This window comes from Osmerus eperlanus, chromosome 20, assembly GCF_963692335.1.
Source record: "Osmerus eperlanus chromosome 20, fOsmEpe2.1, whole genome shotgun sequence".
In the NCBI taxonomy this organism is placed as follows: Eukaryota; Metazoa; Chordata; class Actinopteri; order Osmeriformes; family Osmeridae; genus Osmerus; species Osmerus eperlanus.
The window spans coordinates 12,818,918-12,837,266 of NC_085037.1; the positions used below are offsets into that span (position 1 = coordinate 12,818,918).

The 18,349-nt window shown below is 45.3% G+C and overlaps 4 protein-coding genes, 1 long non-coding RNA gene and 2 other non-coding genes across 9 annotated transcripts in view; 6 read left to right on the top strand and 1 right to left on the bottom strand.

Annotated features, from left to right (window-relative positions):
- Positions 1-1,606, top strand: part of ppp1r18 (protein phosphatase 1, regulatory subunit 18) — an 11,611-nt gene extending 10,005 nt beyond the window's left edge. Inside the window, exons 3-4 of one of the 2 annotated variants that reach the window (XR_009932904.1) lie at positions 590-957; positions 993-1,606. Coding sequence is in view for 1 of the 2 variants with exons in the window: in XM_062486712.1 (XP_062342696.1) it covers positions 590-609 (20 nt within the window). In the remaining variant the exon portion in view is untranslated. Of the gene's footprint in view, positions 1-589 lie in introns of both variants that reach the window. The other variant, XM_062486712.1, reaches the window with a different exon arrangement.
- Positions 1,607-1,873: 267 nt separating this feature from the next.
- cratb (carnitine O-acetyltransferase b) lies at positions 1,874-10,312 on the top strand. 2 transcript variants are annotated; one of them, XM_062486716.1, is made up of 16 exons: positions 1,874-2,268; positions 2,459-2,683; positions 2,878-2,996; positions 3,509-3,562; positions 3,992-4,157; positions 5,137-5,311; positions 5,499-5,589; positions 5,766-5,853; positions 6,343-6,443; positions 6,665-6,784; positions 7,604-7,726; positions 7,968-8,103; positions 8,215-8,277; positions 8,424-8,561; positions 9,262-9,533; positions 9,574-10,312. In XM_062486716.1, the coding sequence occupies exons 1-15, from the start codon at positions 2,218-2,220 to the stop codon at positions 9,463-9,465; spliced, it is 1,854 nt and encodes a 617-aa protein (XP_062342700.1). In that variant the 5' UTR covers positions 1,874-2,217; the 3' UTR covers positions 9,466-9,533; positions 9,574-10,312. The 2 variants fall into 2 exon arrangements, with proteins under 2 accessions (XP_062342700.1, XP_062342701.1); XM_062486717.1 differs by having other exon boundaries at positions 9,262-9,522; positions 9,562-10,312.
- Positions 1,944-2,814, bottom strand: LOC134040716 (uncharacterized). Its single transcript, XR_009932905.1, has 2 exons — positions 2,389-2,814; positions 1,944-2,286 (listed from the first exon to the last, which is right to left on the bottom strand). It is a non-coding gene; the product is annotated as an uncharacterized LOC134040716 (long non-coding RNA).
- Positions 10,313-10,504: 192 nt separating the features above from the next.
- ppt2b (palmitoyl-protein thioesterase 2b) lies at positions 10,505-14,872 on the top strand. The gene is made up of 8 exons (XM_062486730.1): positions 10,505-10,925; positions 11,503-11,656; positions 11,901-11,996; positions 12,216-12,323; positions 12,648-12,731; positions 12,897-12,981; positions 13,157-13,211; positions 13,550-14,872. The coding sequence occupies exons 1-8, from the start codon at positions 10,752-10,754 to the stop codon at positions 13,691-13,693; spliced, it is 900 nt and encodes a 299-aa protein (XP_062342714.1). The 5' UTR covers positions 10,505-10,751; the 3' UTR covers positions 13,694-14,872.
- Positions 14,873-14,972: 100 nt separating this feature from the next.
- Positions 14,973-18,329, top strand: rps5 (ribosomal protein S5). The gene is made up of 6 exons (XM_062486748.1): positions 14,973-15,103; positions 15,849-15,957; positions 16,281-16,490; positions 16,771-16,899; positions 17,880-17,978; positions 18,211-18,329. Exons 2-6 carry the CDS (start codon positions 15,850-15,852, stop codon positions 18,277-18,279), a joined length of 615 nt encoding a protein of 204 aa, XP_062342732.1. The 5' UTR covers positions 14,973-15,103; position 15,849; the 3' UTR covers positions 18,280-18,329.
- LOC134007093 (small nucleolar RNA SNORA3/SNORA45 family) lies at positions 16,057-16,189 on the top strand. The gene has a single exon (XR_009927996.1). It is a non-coding gene; the product is annotated as a small nucleolar RNA SNORA3/SNORA45 family (small nucleolar RNA).
- LOC134007094 (small nucleolar RNA SNORA3/SNORA45 family) lies at positions 17,565-17,699 on the top strand. Its single transcript, XR_009927997.1, has one exon. It is a non-coding gene; the product is annotated as a small nucleolar RNA SNORA3/SNORA45 family (small nucleolar RNA).
- Positions 18,330-18,349: the final 20 nt, after the last annotated feature.

The window sequence follows — 18,349 nt, forward strand, 5'->3', positions numbered from 1 at the left end:
GGTTCAAAATTACAATTAGCCATGCAATTACAAATGCCCTTACAAATAGTGAGAGTAATTGCAATACGATTACAGAATACAAGTAGCAATCAAAATGGTTGATTGAATAGTTATGAAATAGCATGCGCAAGCATGTTATCTGCATTTTCATTGTGTATGTCCCACTCGTGAACACTCACTGTTGCTGACAATAATGTTCTCATTATTGTGATTTAACAGTAGTGCTACAGATTGAGAAGGTAACAGCAGTGTTGGATGTTGTGAATGTGTAGTTTCAGATCCTGATTCCAGAGTAGAGTTGTGGTGCTCTAGAACTAGATTATAAAACATGATCGAAAGATCAGTTAACGCAAATATAATGAGAATAATAATACATGTATATTATTGTAAATATCATGTATCATGTAATAATTATTAATATTATTATAATATCCTAAATACAGTGTGAATATAATAATAATAATAAAGGAAATTATTAATATTATTAATATTGTAATTTTAATTATTGTATCATAGGTAGTCATGTAGATATTACTGACGTTTAACGTAGAGTTTGATTTTGAAAGAATTGTGTGTTTCTGTTTGACAGATGAGTCGTGTCCACGCTAAAGGCCAGAGGCACCAACACAATACTCACGGCATGTGAGGACAGACTGGTCACACAGCCACACTATTCACATTTATACCACCATGTGTCACAGTTACTTATTCCTTTTTTAATTATGGATAAACATTTGTTACGTGCAATTTTTGTTTTACTTAGCAAAAGGAACGGACTGACTTGTATGCAGTGAATGGGAGTGTTATAGGTTGTTAGTAGGACCCTGTTTTCAGGGAAACAGTAAATACTGTCAAATATTAAATATGACATAAATCTGAATATGTTGAATATGATAATTACTTTTAACATCAGGTGTTGAAAGGATGATCACATGTCTATGCACATTAGTTTACTTGGTGATGGAATGTTGAATATGGAATGTAAAATATAGAAGGAGGAATATGGAATATGGAATGTGAAACATGCAATGTGGAATATAGAATTAGGAATGTGGAATGTTTGGAGGGGGGGGGGCGTTTACCAAATTGAATTTTAGTGATGGATCAGCCCTGTGAAGATTCTGCGATGTTTATAACATCTGGTGTCTGTGCCTGATGGATTTGCCCATACAGATTTTTACAACAACTGTTGTTATGTGAGTGTTTGCAAATAGGTTATACTTCACTCAAAAAAATATGCATTGAAATAGGAAAGGGTGGTAGAGGAGTTTTATTAAGATTAATATTTGAAAGTGTTGCTAGATAATGTTAATATGATATTGTACATGTCCAAATGTAAATGGTGATTCTCTTTTGGTCAATGGACTTGTGTTATTTTGGGTCTTTCCACCAGGCCTTAACTGCTTACATAATGAAAACTCACATCTTTAGTTTTACCACATAGAATCATGACTTGTTGCCGTGGGGATAAGACCATAGGTTGTGGTCTGTGAATATTGTTTCAGTTATTTTCTTGAGAATGTTTTCCTTAGATATTTACAAATTTTGTTTCTGATTGTTTTCTAATGTGGTTGAAGAAGCTGGCTTCAAGAGAAATTTTAATAAATTATTCTAAAGTATTCATGTTTCATTGAAATTTCTGGGGAATTTGAACTGGTCTTTACCACTCCATAATCATCAACGGCACGTAATTTCCCAACCCTTCTTTCAACTCCTCTTCTTCCTCCTCCTCCTCCGGTCAGTCCCATAATATTTAACAAAAATCTGACAACTTTTCATAACATTGCTTCAAGTGACCATCCTACAGAATCGTCCTGTTCTTGTGTGACATCTTGTGGCGCGTGTGAGACTTGCTGAGACTTGTGGGAGGGGCTATATTTAGGATTAGGCGGAAACATGTCAACACGTGTTGTTGTTTTTTAGCTGTCTATTTTAACTAGTAGTTAGTGAGTTTACCTTCATCATGTAGTAATAGGTAGTTAACGAAATCGTCGGGCCTTTGGAAAACTGACCTCATACTTTGGCGTGCTTTGTAACGTCAACGTGTGCACGCCCCAAGACGAACACTATCATTTGAGTTGGTCAATGACAGTTTGAGATTTTCAGAAAGTGGTCTGGTATTTATCTAAGATTCGACGTCGCTAGTTAGCTAGGTGTCCAAGTGAGTTAACTAGCTAAAGAGTTTGCAGGCAAGCTTGGCTCTTCGTCTTAAGTGAGATGATTCTGAGAAAAATACCACCAAGAACATGCAGGGCTTTGCTTTCTCGGGTGAGTATAACTCTGGAGCTGTCGTGGGAAGAAATAAATCATTAGCTTTCGTCTATATATACAGATTTACAAAATTCGAGATGTGCAAGCAGGTAATGCATAATGTTCGATCATATTTACCACCGTCAAGTAGCCTATGTGGTGGCTCAACTTCGTCAAAAGTTGTTTTCATGAAATCGTCTTATTCCAGGGAGGGGCGTTGCAGCAGGAAGCTTGGTGCTCTTCCGTGCCCGCCCAGCCAGTGCCCCCGCTTGCCCAGACCCTGCAGGGCTACCTGCGGGCCCTGGAGCCCCTTCTGCCGCCCGAGGAGATGGACCACACCAGGAAGATGGTAAAGAGGTTCTCCCAGGAGGGCGGGCTGGGTCCCAATTTGCAGGAAGGTCTGGAGAACCGAGCAAGAAGCAGTAATAACTGGGTGTGTAAGACGAACTAAACGCCCCGTAAAATGTTTGTAGTGTTTTCAACGAGGCAACACTGGCTGGGTTTATAGAGGCGTACAAATACGTGGCAAAAATAATGTAAAACAATATGTGTCTTGATGTGTGTGTGTGGGGGGGGTGTATGTATGTGATGTGTGTGAATGTGCCGTGTGTGTGTGTGCTCCTGCAGATAGCAGACTGGTGGGTTCAGTGGGCATACCTGAAGAGCAGGCAGCCTCTGCCCGTACACTCCAGCCCTGCCATCTCCCTCCCCAAGAGAGACTTCTCAGAGTGGAGGGGCCAGCTGGTGTGAGTTCCTGCACGCCTCTCCTGTTTCAGCTCAGGGCCTGTCGCTGGTGACACACTGTAGGATAGGAATCCAGGCTTTTGCTGACTACACACACACACACACACACACACACAGGAGTCAGTGTTTACATGGCCTGGTTTGTAGATTTTTTTTTTTTACCCATGCACACACACGCTCACACTCTCACACACGCACACACACACACACAGAGGTGTATTTATGAACAATCTGCACCCATTTAGGTTTGCCTCGGGTGTTTTCAGAGAGGTGTGTTGTTCGGTGGGGTGTCAACAGTCTTAGGGACTGAGAGGATTTGAGCCTTGCATGGGCCGTGTCTCAGAAGTCTGTAGTTAATTTATTGTGTCCTCTCTCTTTGTCTGTCTACCTCTCCTCCTTGGTCTCCTCCCCCCTCTCTCTCTCTCTATCTCTCTCCACACCCCCTACTTTAACTGTCATGGACAAAACCTGGAGCTCTAAAAAAGTAAACATTTTCCTGTTTGCTTTCATCCAGGTTTGCGTCTAAGTTGATCGCAGCCGTGCTGGATTTCAAAGCCAAAGTGAACAAGTGAGTCTCACTCATAGAATTAATATTAATAATGTAAAAAAAAAAAAAAAAAAGGCGGATCTGTGTTTTGAGCCTATGACCTAGAAGCCATGTCTCTCACTGCTATTTTGACTCATTGACCTTTAGCCAAAAATAATTGACTGATGGTTGTTTGTTTTATAAAGGCGGTCTAAATTTAAATTTAATATAGTGTACTGTACGGTAACCATATATCTGCTATGCCCTCCCCCTCTCTCTCCCCCTCCCCCCCTCTCTCTCTCCCCTCCTCTCTCTCTCTCTCTCTCTCTCTCTCTCTCTCTCTCTCTCTCTCTCTCTCTCTCTCTCTCTCTCACTCTCTCTCCCCTCTCTCTCTCTCTCTCTCTCTCCCCTCTCTCTCTCTCTCCCCTCCTCTCTCTCCCTCTCTCCCCTCCTCTCTCTCCCTCCCCCCAGTGGTCTGCTGCCAGGGGAGTTCATGCGAGGCCAGCCTCTGTGTATGGAGCTGTTCCCCCTGCTGTTCTCGTCCTGCAGGATCCCAGGTCCTAAACACGACCAGGTGGTGCATCATGGCCACGCTCGCCGCTCCCCCACGCACATCACCGTGGTGCGCAACTACCAGGTGACCCGGCCGGCCTGCAAACAAACACCGAACAGAATCTCCAGGACTGAACAGAATGGAATCAATAGGACAGAACTGAATCAGTAGGATAGAACATAATCAGTCAAAACAGAGCAGAATCAATTGAACGAAACAGAAAACCATCAATAGAAATGAATGGAATCAATCAACACAACATAATCAATAGAACACAACCCATAGAACCAATAAAACTGAACAGAGATCTGTATAGTTGGCTGTTAGTTGCATTGCTTCCTCACAACCTCTGTGGGTGTGTGTGCGGGTGCGTGCGTGTGGGTGTGTGTGTGGGTGTGTGCGTGCGTGTGTGTGTGTTGTAATGGCATTTTTTGACAGTTACAATATCTATGTTTCTTTAAGCGGTAAAAAGTAAGTTCCTTTGTTATAGACAGTCGAATGTAATAAACTGAGGCTCTATGGTGTGGTTTACTCTGTAGAAGGGACACTCAGATTGTCTTAAGGTATTTATGGTGTTGTTTTATGATACCTAACTAAGACCCTCTTAGTTAGGTCTGGGGGTTGGGGAGATGGTTATCAGTTGAGCGAGCTGACCTAACCTTTTTAGAGAGGGAGCTGTGACATCAAAGAACTGTGGAACACTTGGTATGGAGTCAAACTGTCACTGAACAGTGCTGACCAATCACAGAGACCGCTATATTGATGGATTGACCATCGGAAGAACCATTTGTTCTAAGTTTATATAAGGCAGGGTTTTAGGGTTGTTCTTCACCACTCTCTCGAACGACCTGTAGGTTACATCTGCATGTCTTTTGCTATGACCGGTCCAGAGTACTCTGTTCATTCTTAAGTTGTACAAATTAAATAAATTGTATTGTAACCGCATCTTTTGACTATTCAGATCTACACAGTGCCACTTGAATTCTTCCATTACAGTGTCTGTGTGTGTGTGTGTGCGGGTGCATGTGTGTCTGTGTCTGTGCGTGTGTGTGTGCGGGTCCAGTTCTTCCAGCTGGAGGTGTACAACAGCGACGGCTCCAGGATGACGGAGAGCCAGATCCACGGGCAGCTGCTCAGGATCCGGGCCCAGTCCTGGAAGACCGACAAGGAGCCGCTGGGAATCCTGACCAGCGAGCACAGACACACCTGGGGCCAGGCATACACACGGCTTCTCAGAGGTGGGCTGGAGACACACTCACACACTCACAGAAGAAGATCTTTAGGCATCAGATCCAGGCTGTGTAAGGATTCTTAGTTAAGGAATAGATCGTAACACATTTTTATCCTCTGTTTAAGTCTTAATCTTTGCATTCTGCCTTTCTCTCTCTCCCCTCTCTCCCCCCCTCTCCCCTCTCTGTGACTCAGAAAAGCTGAATAAGGAGTCTGTGCGAGTGATTGAGAAGGGACTCTTCACCCTGTGTCTAGACTCTCCTGTCATGAGGATATCAGATGAGAAGTATGCCCTCGTCACCACATTTCTCTCTCTCCTCCACCCTACTTAGGCCTCTATTTTTGTATAGCTGTTCCACTCAGGGCTTAACGTTGGGGGAATATGTGTGCCTTATAGACACACGGTAGAAAGGTAAAGGTGTTGTGTGAATGTGTCACGCAGGTTTGATCATCTCCATGCAGGTACTCCAGTCGCATGGCTGCCCAAATTCTGCATGGGGGCGGGACCTACTCCAACAGTGGAAACCGCTGGTTCGACAAAACGCTACAGGTGGGTGGAGCTGTGAGATGCTGCTTAGCGCTGAAACAACATGTCCACTGAATGGTTGAGAGTCTGTAGGCTGTTTGGTAACTCTCCATCCCTTTTCCTCCCCTCCAACCTTCGTCTCTGTCTTTCACTCTCTCCCCTCTCTCTCTCCTCTCTCTCCACTCCCCTCCCTCCCGCTCTCTCCCCTCACCCTCTCCTCTCTCTCCCCTCACCCTCTCCTCTCTCTCCCCTCTCTCTCTCCTCTCTCTCCACCCCTCCCTCTCTCTCTCCCCTCACCCTCTCCTCTCTCTCCCCTCACCCTCTCCTCTCTCTCCCCTCTCTCTCTCCTCTCTCTCCACCCCTCCCTCTCTCTCTCCCCTCACCCTCTCCTCTCTCCCCTCACCCTCTCCTCTCTCTCCCCTCTCTCTCTCCTCTCTCTCCACCCCTCCCTCTCTCTCTCCCCTCACCCTCTCCTCTCACTCTCCTTCTCTTTCCTCTCTCCCTCCCCCTCAGTTCGTGGTGGGTGAGGATGGTTCCTGGGGGCTTCTGTATGAGCAGGCCACAGCTGAAGGTCCACCAATAACCACCCTCTTGGACCACATCCTGCAGTACTGGTAGGACAACAGGGTGGTGCTCAGCAAGGGAGAGGGTGGTGTTCAGCAGGGAGAGGGTGGTGTTCAGCAGGGAGGGTGGTGTTCAGCAGGGAGGGTGGTGTTCAGCAGGGAGGGTGGTGTTCAGCAGGGAGGGTGGTGTTCAGCAGGGAGGGTGGTGTTCAGCAGGGAGGGTGGTGTTCAGCAGGGAGGGGGTGGTGTTCAGTCTCTCTCTCCTCTGTCAGTCAGAAGCCCGACCCGAAGAGAGCTCCGCTGGTGCCCCTGCCCATGCCCAGGAAACTCTACTTCTCCATCGACCGCGACATCAAGAGAGACATAGAGCACGCCAAGCAGAACCTGGATATGTGAGCGTTTCTACACACACACACACACACACACATACACACACACATACACACACATACTCACACACACATTCTCACACACACACTTACTTAGCCTGCTAATATAAAGTCTTTTCCGCAGGGATTAGTTAAGTGCATAGTGCACACATACTTTGACACCCTAAGTTCTACGTTTGACACCCTAAGTTCTAAGGAGAAGGTATTATCCGTTATCCAGGCAGGCTGTGTGTTTACTTATGATGAAGTCCTACATACCATCCTGCCAAAGGCAAAGAGAAGTGTAAACATGATTATCTGGCCCGTGTGGCTGTAACCTTGACAAAACACACTCAGCATAATGCTCTCGTTGGCTTTGCTGTCCCCTTGACCTCCTCTGGCTATTTTAAGAGGGTGCTGTAATGCTAAGCTACCGTGTAGCTCTGTGGCGTGAGGGCCGCCCCCCAGTGGCCAAAAGATGCAATAACACAAATCTGAAATTCTTTGTTGTTTGTTGTTGTTCTTTGTCGCTTGGATCATTCTATCCAGAGACTGTTGAGCTCTTTGGTTTATTAGATTGTGGGCAATCTTCTTAATATCAGTCAAATGTAACTTTTTTTTAATTTAATGTTTTTGTGGGGGCATTTTTCATGCTTAATTGGACGAATTGTACATGAATTGAGAAAGGAAAAAAGAGAGAGGGAGACAGGGAGACAACGGCGAAGGATGGGTTCAAACCCGATGCAGTGGGGCCTCAGCCTTCATGGTACGCCCACTTATCCTGCGAGCTACCGAAGAGCCCGTAACTTTCTAACCCTCTGTTCTACCTGTGTGTCCCTACAGCCTGATCAACGACCTGGATATAAACTGCTTCAACTTCCAGCGGTTTGGGAAGGAGCTCCCTAAACGACACAATCTCAGTCCCAACTCCTTCATCCAGGCTGCGGTTCAGTTGGCCTACTACAGGTCAGCTCCTCACACCAGACCCCCTCTCCATAGAGACACAACACACAATAAGAATTTGTTCTGTGTGCCGAATATTCCTTATAAACACTTTGATTTAGATTTTACGTGTAAGAAACATCTGGACGACTTCAATAAGTAAAAAAATTAATGCAAATGTTTTGCTAACGCTTTTGCCGATGACGTGTTTGTAATTCCTCATGTTCCTTTTCATCCTTTTTCGCGTGTGTACTTCCTGGGTCAGAGTTCACCGTGAGGTGTGCCCCTCCTGTGATATGGCCTCCCAGCGCATGTTCAGGGGCGGACGCACCGACTACATCCGCTCCCCGACTAATCAGACGCTCCGCTTTGTGATGGCCTTCGACGACCCGGTCGTGTCGGTGAGAGAACCTTCTAGATGGTTTCTAAAGAGAGAGAGAGAGGAAAGTTAAGTGTTAAACTTCTGTATCCAGGGCCAGTTGGTGTTGTGACGTGTGTTGTCCGTGTTTCAGATGGAAGCCAAGCGGGAACTCTTAAGAGAAGCTGTCGAGGCCTACAGTGCTCTCACTGACCAGGTAACCGTCAGTTAAGTTAAAAAATAACAGAAACTGGTTTCCTGTCACTCCACTTTGTATATTTTTCATTTGATCCACACCCTCTTTGTTTCACTTTTATCAATACACCTTAATTTAGTTTAATTTATTTTGTTATTTTTGTTCAGGCACTCAGAGGGCAGGCCATCGACCGCCACCTGCTGGGCCTGAAGCTGCAGGCCATAGAGGAGGGACTGAGCGTGCCCAGACTGTTCATGGACACGGCCTACGGCCTGGCCACGCACTGGAAACTCAGGACAGGACAGGTACGCCACTACACACCTGGCACAGGTACCTGTACACTACACACCTGGCACAGGGTACACTACACACCTGGCACAGGTACCTGTACACTACACACCTGGCACAGGTACCTGTACACTACACACCTGGCACAGGTACCTGTACACTACACACCTGGCACAGGGTACACTACACACCTGGCACAGGTACCTGTGCACTACACACCTGGCACAGGTACCTGTACACTACACACCTGGCACAGGTACCTGTACACTACACACCTGGCACAGGTACCTGTACACTACACACCTGGCACAGGTACCTGTGCACTACACACCTGGCACAGGTACCTGTGCACTACACACCTGGCACAGGTACCTGTACACTACACACCTGGCACAGGTACCTGTGCACTACACACCTGGCACAGGTACCTGTGCACTACACACCTGGCACAGGTACCTGTACACTACACACCTGGCACAGGTACCTGTACACTACACACCTGGCACAGGTACCTGTGCACTACACACCTGGCACAGGTACCTGTGCACTACACACCTGGCACAGGTACCTGTGCACTACACACCTGGCACAGGTACCTGTGCACTACACACAACACACCCTGGGACAGATACGGCACCACACACCCTCTTTGTTTGGGTGTAGACCATCCAACTGATGAATAAACCAGACTTTGATCAGACGTAACCTCCTGTGTAGGTGCCGTCCAACACAGACAGCGTGATGTGTTTCGGCCCCCTGGTCCCCGACGGATACGCCGTGTGCTACAACCCCCAGCAGGACCACGTGCACTTCTCCATAACGGCCTTCAACTGCTGTGAGGAGACTCATGCTGAAACGCTGGCCCTCACCCTGAAGAGTGCCCTCTGTGACCTCCAGGAGTTACTGCAGCCCGGCGTGTAGCGTGGGACCTCGGCACGACCCTACTGCTGGAGGCATGCTCTCTTGCGGGGCTTCACTCTGGAAAAAATGTAATAAAAAATGATTCAGCTTGTCAACAAGCTGATTTAGAGCATTGTGTGTGCTGGATATGGGTTGGAGCGTGGACCTACAGGAAGGTCAGCCAGCCCTGGTGTAGAGGTTACAAGGGAAATGCCTGTTATCGCCTTGTATTTGCGGTGCTAATGTTTGGATAACTGATTGATCTGAACTGTTTGCTGCGCGCTGTTGGCTAACCTGCTGCTATGACAAGCTGCTGTTTGCCATAGATAACTGTTTTGAGAGGAAATCAAAGAGACACAACACTTAGCTGTGCAATTGTTACAAGCACACTGCTAATATCTAACAAACTGTCCTTCAGCCCATGTCGGACAGCATCTGTGAATGTACTCCTGAAAGAGTCTGTTCAGTACCAGCCACGGTGGTGTTTTAGAGAGGGGGGGTGAGGTGGCCAGGTGTGTTAAGTGTGTTTGTATTCCTGGTACCTTTGAACCACAAAGCCACCTCAGCACCACAATTCAGCCTCTGGGTTGTTAAGTAAAAGATTTGCTGAGAGGTTTTCGGGTTGTGGATAATAATCACTTGCTTGTGTCGTGTCATGGGCCTCCTGTGTTAAGCGTTTCAGTGTGTCCTAATTTTGCGTTGTGTTGGATGAGTTTCTTGAAACCTTTAGTTACCCTGTAAAGGACCAAATCTCTTTATTGGCAAATAAAAAAGCACAAGCTTGCCTCAGCTCTGCATATGAATCTATTCTTGTTATTACCTCTGTATCATAATTGCCAATAAATATATTGCGATATTCTTAAAGAAATATTAGGCTGAAATGTTTTTTGATGAGAGGTTTATGGATTACATACATGTTCTGCAACATCCTCGCATCTTTAGTTCCTCAAAATTAAATGTAGTTCAGTACGTTCCGATTCTTCGAAGAACCGTCTTCGAAACAGGAAATGACTTCACGCGTCCTGCACCAGAACCGGAACAAACAAACCAAAGACATCTTTAGAAAACGAAATGCGCCAGCTGTTAGTATATAGGTAGTCTGTCCAGAAACTCAAAACTGGCAGTGCGTCCTGAATCAACAGGATTTAAAAAGGGATTTTATTTACTTTTAAGGAATTGACTATATGTTTTTAAAATTGTATGCGATATAACACGTGTAGCATTTCAAGCTACTATATTTTAATTTGAGAATTTTCGCATATTTTATTTTTATATTCTCTATTATTATATTTTGTAATTTGTCTAAAATGAAGTCGACCTCCGTTGTCTCAACCCGGAGGTGCGGGGCCGCCAGGTTGTTGTGGCCGGTCTTTGGTGCGTGTCTTGTGGCTGCAGTCATCGGATACAAGCCGGTGGTGATAGTCCATGGGTTGTTTGATAGCCCCGGCGCATTCGTCAATTTAATGCGTTTTATAAACCAGGTGAGTGTAGGCTATATTGAGACGGCGCACTTTCTGTGTCAGATCTAGGTTTGTATGTTGAGATATATATTGCATTTCTCTTAGCAACAATGATCTGTACACAATGTCCTTTTACGGGACATATGAGCGTTCACTTGACACACGCCGAGGTTTACAAAAGAGCAAGAGGCTATCGCATTGCAATAAATACTGAGAATTATCTTGTATAACATGATGGAAATGGATATAACTGGTAGTGGTGATACAGCGTTTTAATGTTGCTGTGAAACGAAAGAAACTGAATACGGCAGCGAGACGTTCTCATCGTGATGGTCGTTAGGTCTTCAAGCTTTTTCCCACGATTGGTTATCTGTCTTCTGTTACCGGACTAGGCAGGCTCTACTTTGCAAGGCACACATACATTTTATGAGACTTTTCTAACGAATATCTTGGTTTATCAATATACATAACTTTTTACACTGGTAATGAACTCACTTTTGGTTATGTAATTCCAACTATTTCACAAACGGTTGTTGTATCACTGTACTTTCCCCTCAGTGTTTTATTAAAAATGACCACCTCTCCCTCTCTCCCTCAGTCTCACCCAGGAACCAATGTATCGGTCATTGACTTGTACGACCACAGTGCCAGCCTCCAGCCATTGTGGACCCAGGTAGAAGGGTTCAAAGCTGCCATCTATCCCATCTTAAAGAATGCAGAAGAGGGTGTCCATTTCATATGCTACTCTCAAGGTAGGCTAATAAGAGTGTGCATGTGCATATGAGTGTCACAGACAGAAAAGGACATGTCCCAATTTACCTTTGTAGAACAGATCTCAAAGTAAAGATACCAAAGATTTTCTTCTCAGAAAAACCCCTGTGGTTTCCTACTCGTAGCTGTGCTGCAGCTGCACATAGTTTCATTTCTGTGGAGAGGATTGTTACAGTTGGACTGAACCTTCGTGTGTGTGTGTGACTCATTCTGTCCCTGTCGCAGGTGGGCTGATATGCAGAGGGATTCTATCCACTCTTCCCAACCATAAAGTCCACTCCTTCATCTCTTTGTCCTCTCCGCAGGCAGGCCAGTACGGAGGTCAGTTTTAGTGGAGTACATTTGAGCGTTTATGTTCCCCAATAAGGAACTGAATTTGGTTTATACCGTTTTATAGACAGCTATACAGCTCTGGCCGCCATTTACGTTTTCCATTTTAAACATTTAGCAGACGCTTTCATCCTAAGCGACATTCAAACAGGAAGTTTCACCTGAAAGTTACATATTTCAAGTTCTCTGTGTATGTGTGTGTTTTTTTAGACACAGACTACCTGAAGTACCTCTTCCCTCAGTTTGTCAAGTCCAACCTGTTCCACCTCTGCTACACGTCGGTGGGGCAGCGAATCTCCATCTGCAACTATTGGAACGGTCAGTCATTCAGTTCTGTCTTACAGTGTATTTATTCAGCCAGGGACGTAGGTCTCATTATACATAGGGCATGTCCCACTCACTTTATGAAAACGGAAAATCTGTCCCCCCCACTTTCGATAAAGAAGATCATATCTAACCACTTAGCAAACACTTTTATCCAAAGCGTAACAAAAATATGTACAAATAGTGGATGTAGAAAGTGCAGCAGAAAAGGAGGTACCGAACGAGGCTCTTCTGATCCCTGATTTTCTAGGACCTAGACCACATGTAACAGGAGAGATAAACTTCCTGAATGTTCACAGTTCTTGTTGTCTCCCCCAGATCCTCACCATAGGGATTTATATGTGAACACCAGCGACTATCTGGCCCTGTTGAACGGAGAGAGAGCACATTCCAATTCAACAGGTTAGCAGTACATCTCACGCCAAACATATCTATATAACACTGTGGTGTGTGTGTACTATCCAAAGGGGGAAGGGTTAGGGTTAGGGTTAGGGTGATGATCTGCTGATCTGCTGTCAAATGCTCTAACCACTAAGCTACACCCTTCCCCATTCTTCTCGTCCACAGCGTGGAAGAAGAACTTCCTGCAGATCAAGAAGCTGGTCCTGATTGGTGGGCCAGACGATGGTGTCATCACACCGTGGCAGTCGAGGTGAGCTGTACTTCCTGTTCTAAACAGGAAGACGTGTGTTTTTTGACTCATTCCAACCTTGCCCTTGAGTCGCTGTTCTGGGCTGGCATGTGCGAATGATAATCTATTCTACACAAAAGGATTAAGACAAGATTTTTCAAATTTTATAATAATCTTCTGTTATTGCCTTCTGCAGTCAGTTTGGTTTCTATGACGACAATGAGACGGTTGTGGAAATGAAGAATCAAGATGTGAGTATGAGTTATGGCCTTTGACCCAGCTGTGTCATGTGACCCTACACAGCAGGAAGGTCACATATTCCAGTTAGCTTTATTGAGAATATTTATTCCTTAAGTGACCTGTTCAAATTAGATTATTTTAGTTTAAGATTTGTTCTACAGCACCTCCCTTATGTTATGTGAAGCATTCTGAATGTGTACAGTGTGATATTTTAGTTTTGAATTAAATTAAATCTCTCCTTCGTGAATGATGAATGAATGCTATGTCGCTTTGGATTAAAGTGTTTGCTAAATGAATAAAAATGTAAATGTTTTCTTGAACTGTCAGTTGGACTCTGCTGTGTTTGCAGGTGTATCTGAGTGACATGTTTGGACTGAAGACCCTGAACGCTCGTGGAGATCTGTACCTGTGCTCCATGGCAGATGTGGAACACGTCATGTGGCATTCTAACCAGACCGTTTACGACTACTGCATCGACAAGTGGCTCATCTAGAGCAGAGATCTTTGCACAAACACACACACACACACATGTTAAACCTCAGTGTGATGCGTGCTCGCGTTACCACTGTGTGTGAAACTCTCGTCTGCACTAAATTGTGAAATTGCTCATCACATTTTTCAAATGTTTCCATGTTCTGTTTACCATGCCATTCTGGAACCGCATAGTCGTACACTTTTACATGTGTATCCATGTGTGTGTTTGTTACCTCAGAAAACAGGACAACACAACAGTGCCTGAGATACATCCTGTACGTTTTCTGTTGTTGGTGTTTTTAACCAGAGCAAATTTTTCCCTCTGGTTTTTTTAAAAACGTTTATTTTATGTTGTCAGGATGTGATCACGTTTGTTTTAACGTTTTTCCTAGAACTTCAGAACCCAAGAACCGCTTCAGTGGAATCATGCCTTTTATGTTTAGAAGGTTTCCTACATGTCTCAGTGTTTCATTGTATTTTCCAAACCAAAGTGCTATGGAACAGTGACAGAGCTCAAAACAGGATGTGAATAAGTGAGGAAGAAAACTAATTTAAAAAGGGAATGTTTAAAAGAGGGATGTATGGAGATGGGTAAAGATTGGCAGTGCTATATTAGCATGTATGTGTCCACAGAGTATGTTGTGTGCAATGTACCTCTCCTTGCATTTTAGATATCTCAGGCATTGGTTCAAACCTATCGTCTATGTATCATATTACAGATTTGCATGTTTATTTTTTACATTTTGGATGGAAAACGGGATTGTGTAAACTCAGTACAAAGACCTGGTTACATTGCACAATACAGTTAAGTTAGAACCAGCAGATAAGCATCAGGATTTGAGAGATGTAAGGGAAATGTTATACCTTGTATATCTGCTTTGTATCTATGGTGAACTTTGCAGTATTATGTGTGTGTGTTTTAATATGGTTTAATCTTCTTCTTGGATTCTGTGAGCATTTATGTAATATTGTTATATATTTAGGGAATTGCTAAAGGGATTTCCTCGTTTGATGTGTGCATTTCTTATAGAAAACGTTTAACATACCTATTCATTATTTAACGGATATGTGCTCCTATCATATTGACTCAGTCAATTTACCAATGTGCTTTACAGTTTCTACAGTTTCAATAGCGTTTTAAGCAAGAACAAAGTTGCAATTGGGAAGTTAGCAACAATAAAACAAAAATACAATTTGACATTTGTTTGGAATTTTTGTGATAAAAATGAACATACATCGCATACAAATGTATACATTTCTAAATTTCTCGTTTATATTACCGTAATACTTTGGTGGAACTACAATTCCCAAAAAGCTCTTTCAATCGGATGTAACTGTCACACTTCCGGCTCACTGCATATCGGCATGAGGCGCCCTGAAAAGGCCCTTTTCCGTCTCTGAGAAGTGTGGTGCAGAACGGCAGACACAAGTGAGTGAAAAAATTATCGTATTGTTGATTTAATGTTCGTGAAAATGCTCGTTGTTGGCCATAATGTTGTGTTTGGTTGTGTAGATGGTTACGAATCGACAAAAGATAATGTTTATGCAGCCAAAGTCTGTTAAAAAAAGCAACTAAACGTCAACGAGAACGTATTTGGGAGTCTGTGCCTGGCTAGCACATGTCATGTTAAGCTAAAGATTTTAACGTTTGCGTATGCTTCGGATTTTAAATCTCCCTTTCCACCAAACCATTAATGTGACATATTACATGCATAGTGATTGATTTTGCCGTAAATCGGGTTATTGCCAATTGTAATTGTAATCGCCGTTGATTAGTGGAAGCTAATGTTAGCTAGCTTACACGCGTACCCGGTTGAACAGATTCAGGCTTTTATTTGGGCCTAACGGTAAGTGCCTGCTAACGGCATTCATACGTTAAAGTTTGCATTTGTACAGCCCTAGACAACGCGTTATGTTCTGATTATTAACCCTTCTGTGGTATGTTTAACCTTAGTAGGTAGGTAGTTAATTGGACTTGTCAACTATCCATTTAGCTAAATGAAATGGCAAGCGAGCTAACTACCCCATACTAAACACGTCCACAGACATGCTACTTGTCAAACAATTGCTATGCTTGGCTACCCGTCAGGAAGAGACTTCAGAAAGTGAATGAAAACATTTCAAACGTTAACGGTGTTTGCTTTAGCATTTCTTACATTTCTGTTCCCTCCCAGAATGACTGAGTCCTGGGAGACTGCCCCGGCAGTTGCCGAGAGCCCTGAAATTAAGCTCTTCGGGAAATGGAGCACCGATGATGTCCAGATCAACGACATCTCCCTGCAGGTACGGGAATACTTTCTGTACGCGCACCTTATTCACAACATAATAAAATATAAATATATTTCCGCTACTAACAGATCTGATTGATTGTGTGTGTGTGTAAGCGAGGCTAGAGTCACGGCTGGACAGATCCTCGTTGTCCTGGTGTGCTAGAGTGCTCGCAGATAAAACGTCTTTGCTTATTCATTGGCTGTAGTCTCTTGTGGCCCAGCCAATCACCAGCTCAGAGACAGTTCGATATTTGTATAAAAAAGAATCTGCAGAACTAATTGAAATTGCATCTAAATATATTCCCTTGTTGATGAAACCATTTCCATATCCTCCAGGATTACATTGCAGTGAAGGAGAAGTATGCCAAGTACCTCCCTCACTCAGGGGGGCGCTACGCCGCCAAGCGCTTCCGCAAGGCCCAGTGCCCCATCGTGGAGCGTCTCACCAACTCCATGATGATGCACGGACGCAACAACGGCAAGAAGCTGATGACAGTGCGCATCGTCAAGCACGCCTTCGAGATCATCCACCTGCTGACTGGAGAGGTGTGGAAGCTGACGCTTTGTCTTGTTTTGCTTTCTCTCCCTCCAGGCCAGAGGGGGGAACATAATTCCTAAGGAGAGGATCAAAGGGCTCTCACCCACGATAGTGTTTTTAAAGAAGGAACATTGGTGCTTATCTAAAATAATTGTACATTTTTCCTTGGATTAGGGGTCGTCAAAGCCCCACACAAAGCTGTATTCATTGACCACATGCTTTTATCCAAAGCGATGAACAAATACCACACGCCTTCCCAGTTGACCTCCTCTCCCTCCCCTTTCCCAGAATCCCCTGCAGGTGCTGGTCAACGCCATCATCAACAGCGGCCCTCGTGAGGACTCCACCCGTATCGGCCGCGCCGGTACCGTCAGGAGGCAGGCCGTGGACGTGTCCCCGCTGCGTAGAGTCAACCAGGTAACACCTGCCCTCCCATCTGCCCCCCACCTGCCCTCCCATCTGCCCCCCATCTGCCCCCCATCTGCCCCCCACCTGCCCTCCCATCTGCCCCCCACCTGCCCCCCATCTGCCCTCCCACCTGCCCTCCCATCTGCCCTCCCACCTGCCCCCCACCTGCCCTCCCATCTGCCCCCCATCTGCCCCCCACCTGCCCTCCCACCTGCCCTCCCATCTGCCCCCCACCTGCCCCCCACCTGCCCCCCACCTGCCCTCCCATCTGCCCCCCATCTGCCCTCCCATCTGCCCCCCACCTGCCCTCCCACCTGCCCTCCCGTCTGCCCCCCATCTGCCCCCCACCTGCCCTCCCACCTGCCCTCCCATCTGCCCCCCACCTGCCCTCCCACCTGCCCTCCCACCTGCCCCCCACCTGCCCTCCCACCTGCCCCCCACCTGCCCTCCCTAGGGGAAAGGGCAAGCTGTAGTGGGGTTAAATGAGACCTGTTTAATGACCTTCAGTCTTGGGACTTGGTGCTGTATTGTACTGTGTTTCACGGGTCATGATGGGGTTAAGTCTGACCATGACTAATCGGTGCCTTTGGTCAAATTGAGAAATGCATGTTCATGTCGGTACACAGTGTGTGAGTATGCATTCTATATGCAGTGGTATCGTACATTCCTGTGTGCGCGAGGCTAGAGTCACGGCTGGACAGATCCTCGTTGTCCTGCTGTGCTAGAGTGCTCGCAGAGAAAACGTCTTTGCTTATTCATTGGCTGTAGTCTCTCCCGTGGCCCAGCCAATCACCAACTCAGACACATTCAACATGTTCTGTGAATGATTTTCATTCTGATTCTAGATCTCTGGTTATGTTCCATTTAGAATTCTACAGTCAACCTTCTGTGATCATTGTAGTTGTGATTCTAGAGCTCTAGTTGTGTTCTGTTAGAACCCCAGAGAGTCTGAAGGTTCCTGCCTCACCTCTGTTCCCTTCCTGCCTCAGGCCATCTGGCTGCTGTGTACGGGAGCAAGAGAGGCGGCTTTCAGGAACATCAAGACCATCGCTGAGTGCCTGGCTGATGAGCTGATCAACGCCGCTAAGGTGAGAGCTGGGGGGAGCTCGGTGGTTAGAGCGTTGAGCTGCCCATCAAGAGGTCACAGGTTCAGAGTACCCCTGTACTGCATGTGGTTTTGGATAAAAACACATTCTATTTGCTTTGGATACAATTTATAAATGTCGTAACTTGGGAGAAATGTGATTAGTCTTTTAAAATCTGTGCCTGTGAAGTCTTCGTCTAAAATGTTAAAATTCGAATGTTTGTTTTCATCTACAGGGTTCATCCAACTCTTACGCCATCAAGAAGAAGGATGAGCTGGAGAGAGTGGCCAAGTCCAACCGTTAAAAATGTTTGTTGCTTTCTAAAAAAAACGAAATAAATTTGAAGAAACCTCATTTTGGTTCTCATCCATTTT

Bases quoted from the DNA above. Each gene is read 5' to 3' on its own strand.
- rps5 (XM_062486748.1), top strand. From the start codon at position 15,850: ATGACTGAGTCCTGGGAGACTGCCCCGGCAGTTGCCGAGAGCCCTGAA. The intron at 16,900-17,879 runs GTAACACCTGCC...TTCCTGCCTCAG, and splicing joins CGCTGCGTAGAGTCAACCAG to GCCATCTGGCTGCTGTGTAC. The intron at 17,979-18,210 runs GTGAGAGCTGGG...TTTCATCTACAG, and splicing joins AGCTGATCAACGCCGCTAAG to GGTTCATCCAACTCTTACGC.
- cratb (XM_062486716.1), top strand. From the start codon at position 2,218: ATGATTCTGAGAAAAATACCACCAAGAACATGCAGGGCTTTGCTTTCT. The intron at 2,269-2,458 runs GTGAGTATAACT...GTCTTATTCCAG, and splicing joins GCAGGGCTTTGCTTTCTCGG to GGAGGGGCGTTGCAGCAGGA. The intron at 6,444-6,664 runs GTAGGACAACAG...CTCCTCTGTCAG, and splicing joins GACCACATCCTGCAGTACTG to TCAGAAGCCCGACCCGAAGA.
- ppt2b (XM_062486730.1), top strand. From the start codon at position 10,752: ATGAAGTCGACCTCCGTTGTCTCAACCCGGAGGTGCGGGGCCGCCAGG. The intron at 10,926-11,502 runs GTGAGTGTAGGC...TCTCTCCCTCAG, and splicing joins TAATGCGTTTTATAAACCAG to TCTCACCCAGGAACCAATGT. The intron at 13,212-13,549 runs GTGAGTATGAGT...CTGTGTTTGCAG, and splicing joins TGGAAATGAAGAATCAAGAT to GTGTATCTGAGTGACATGTT.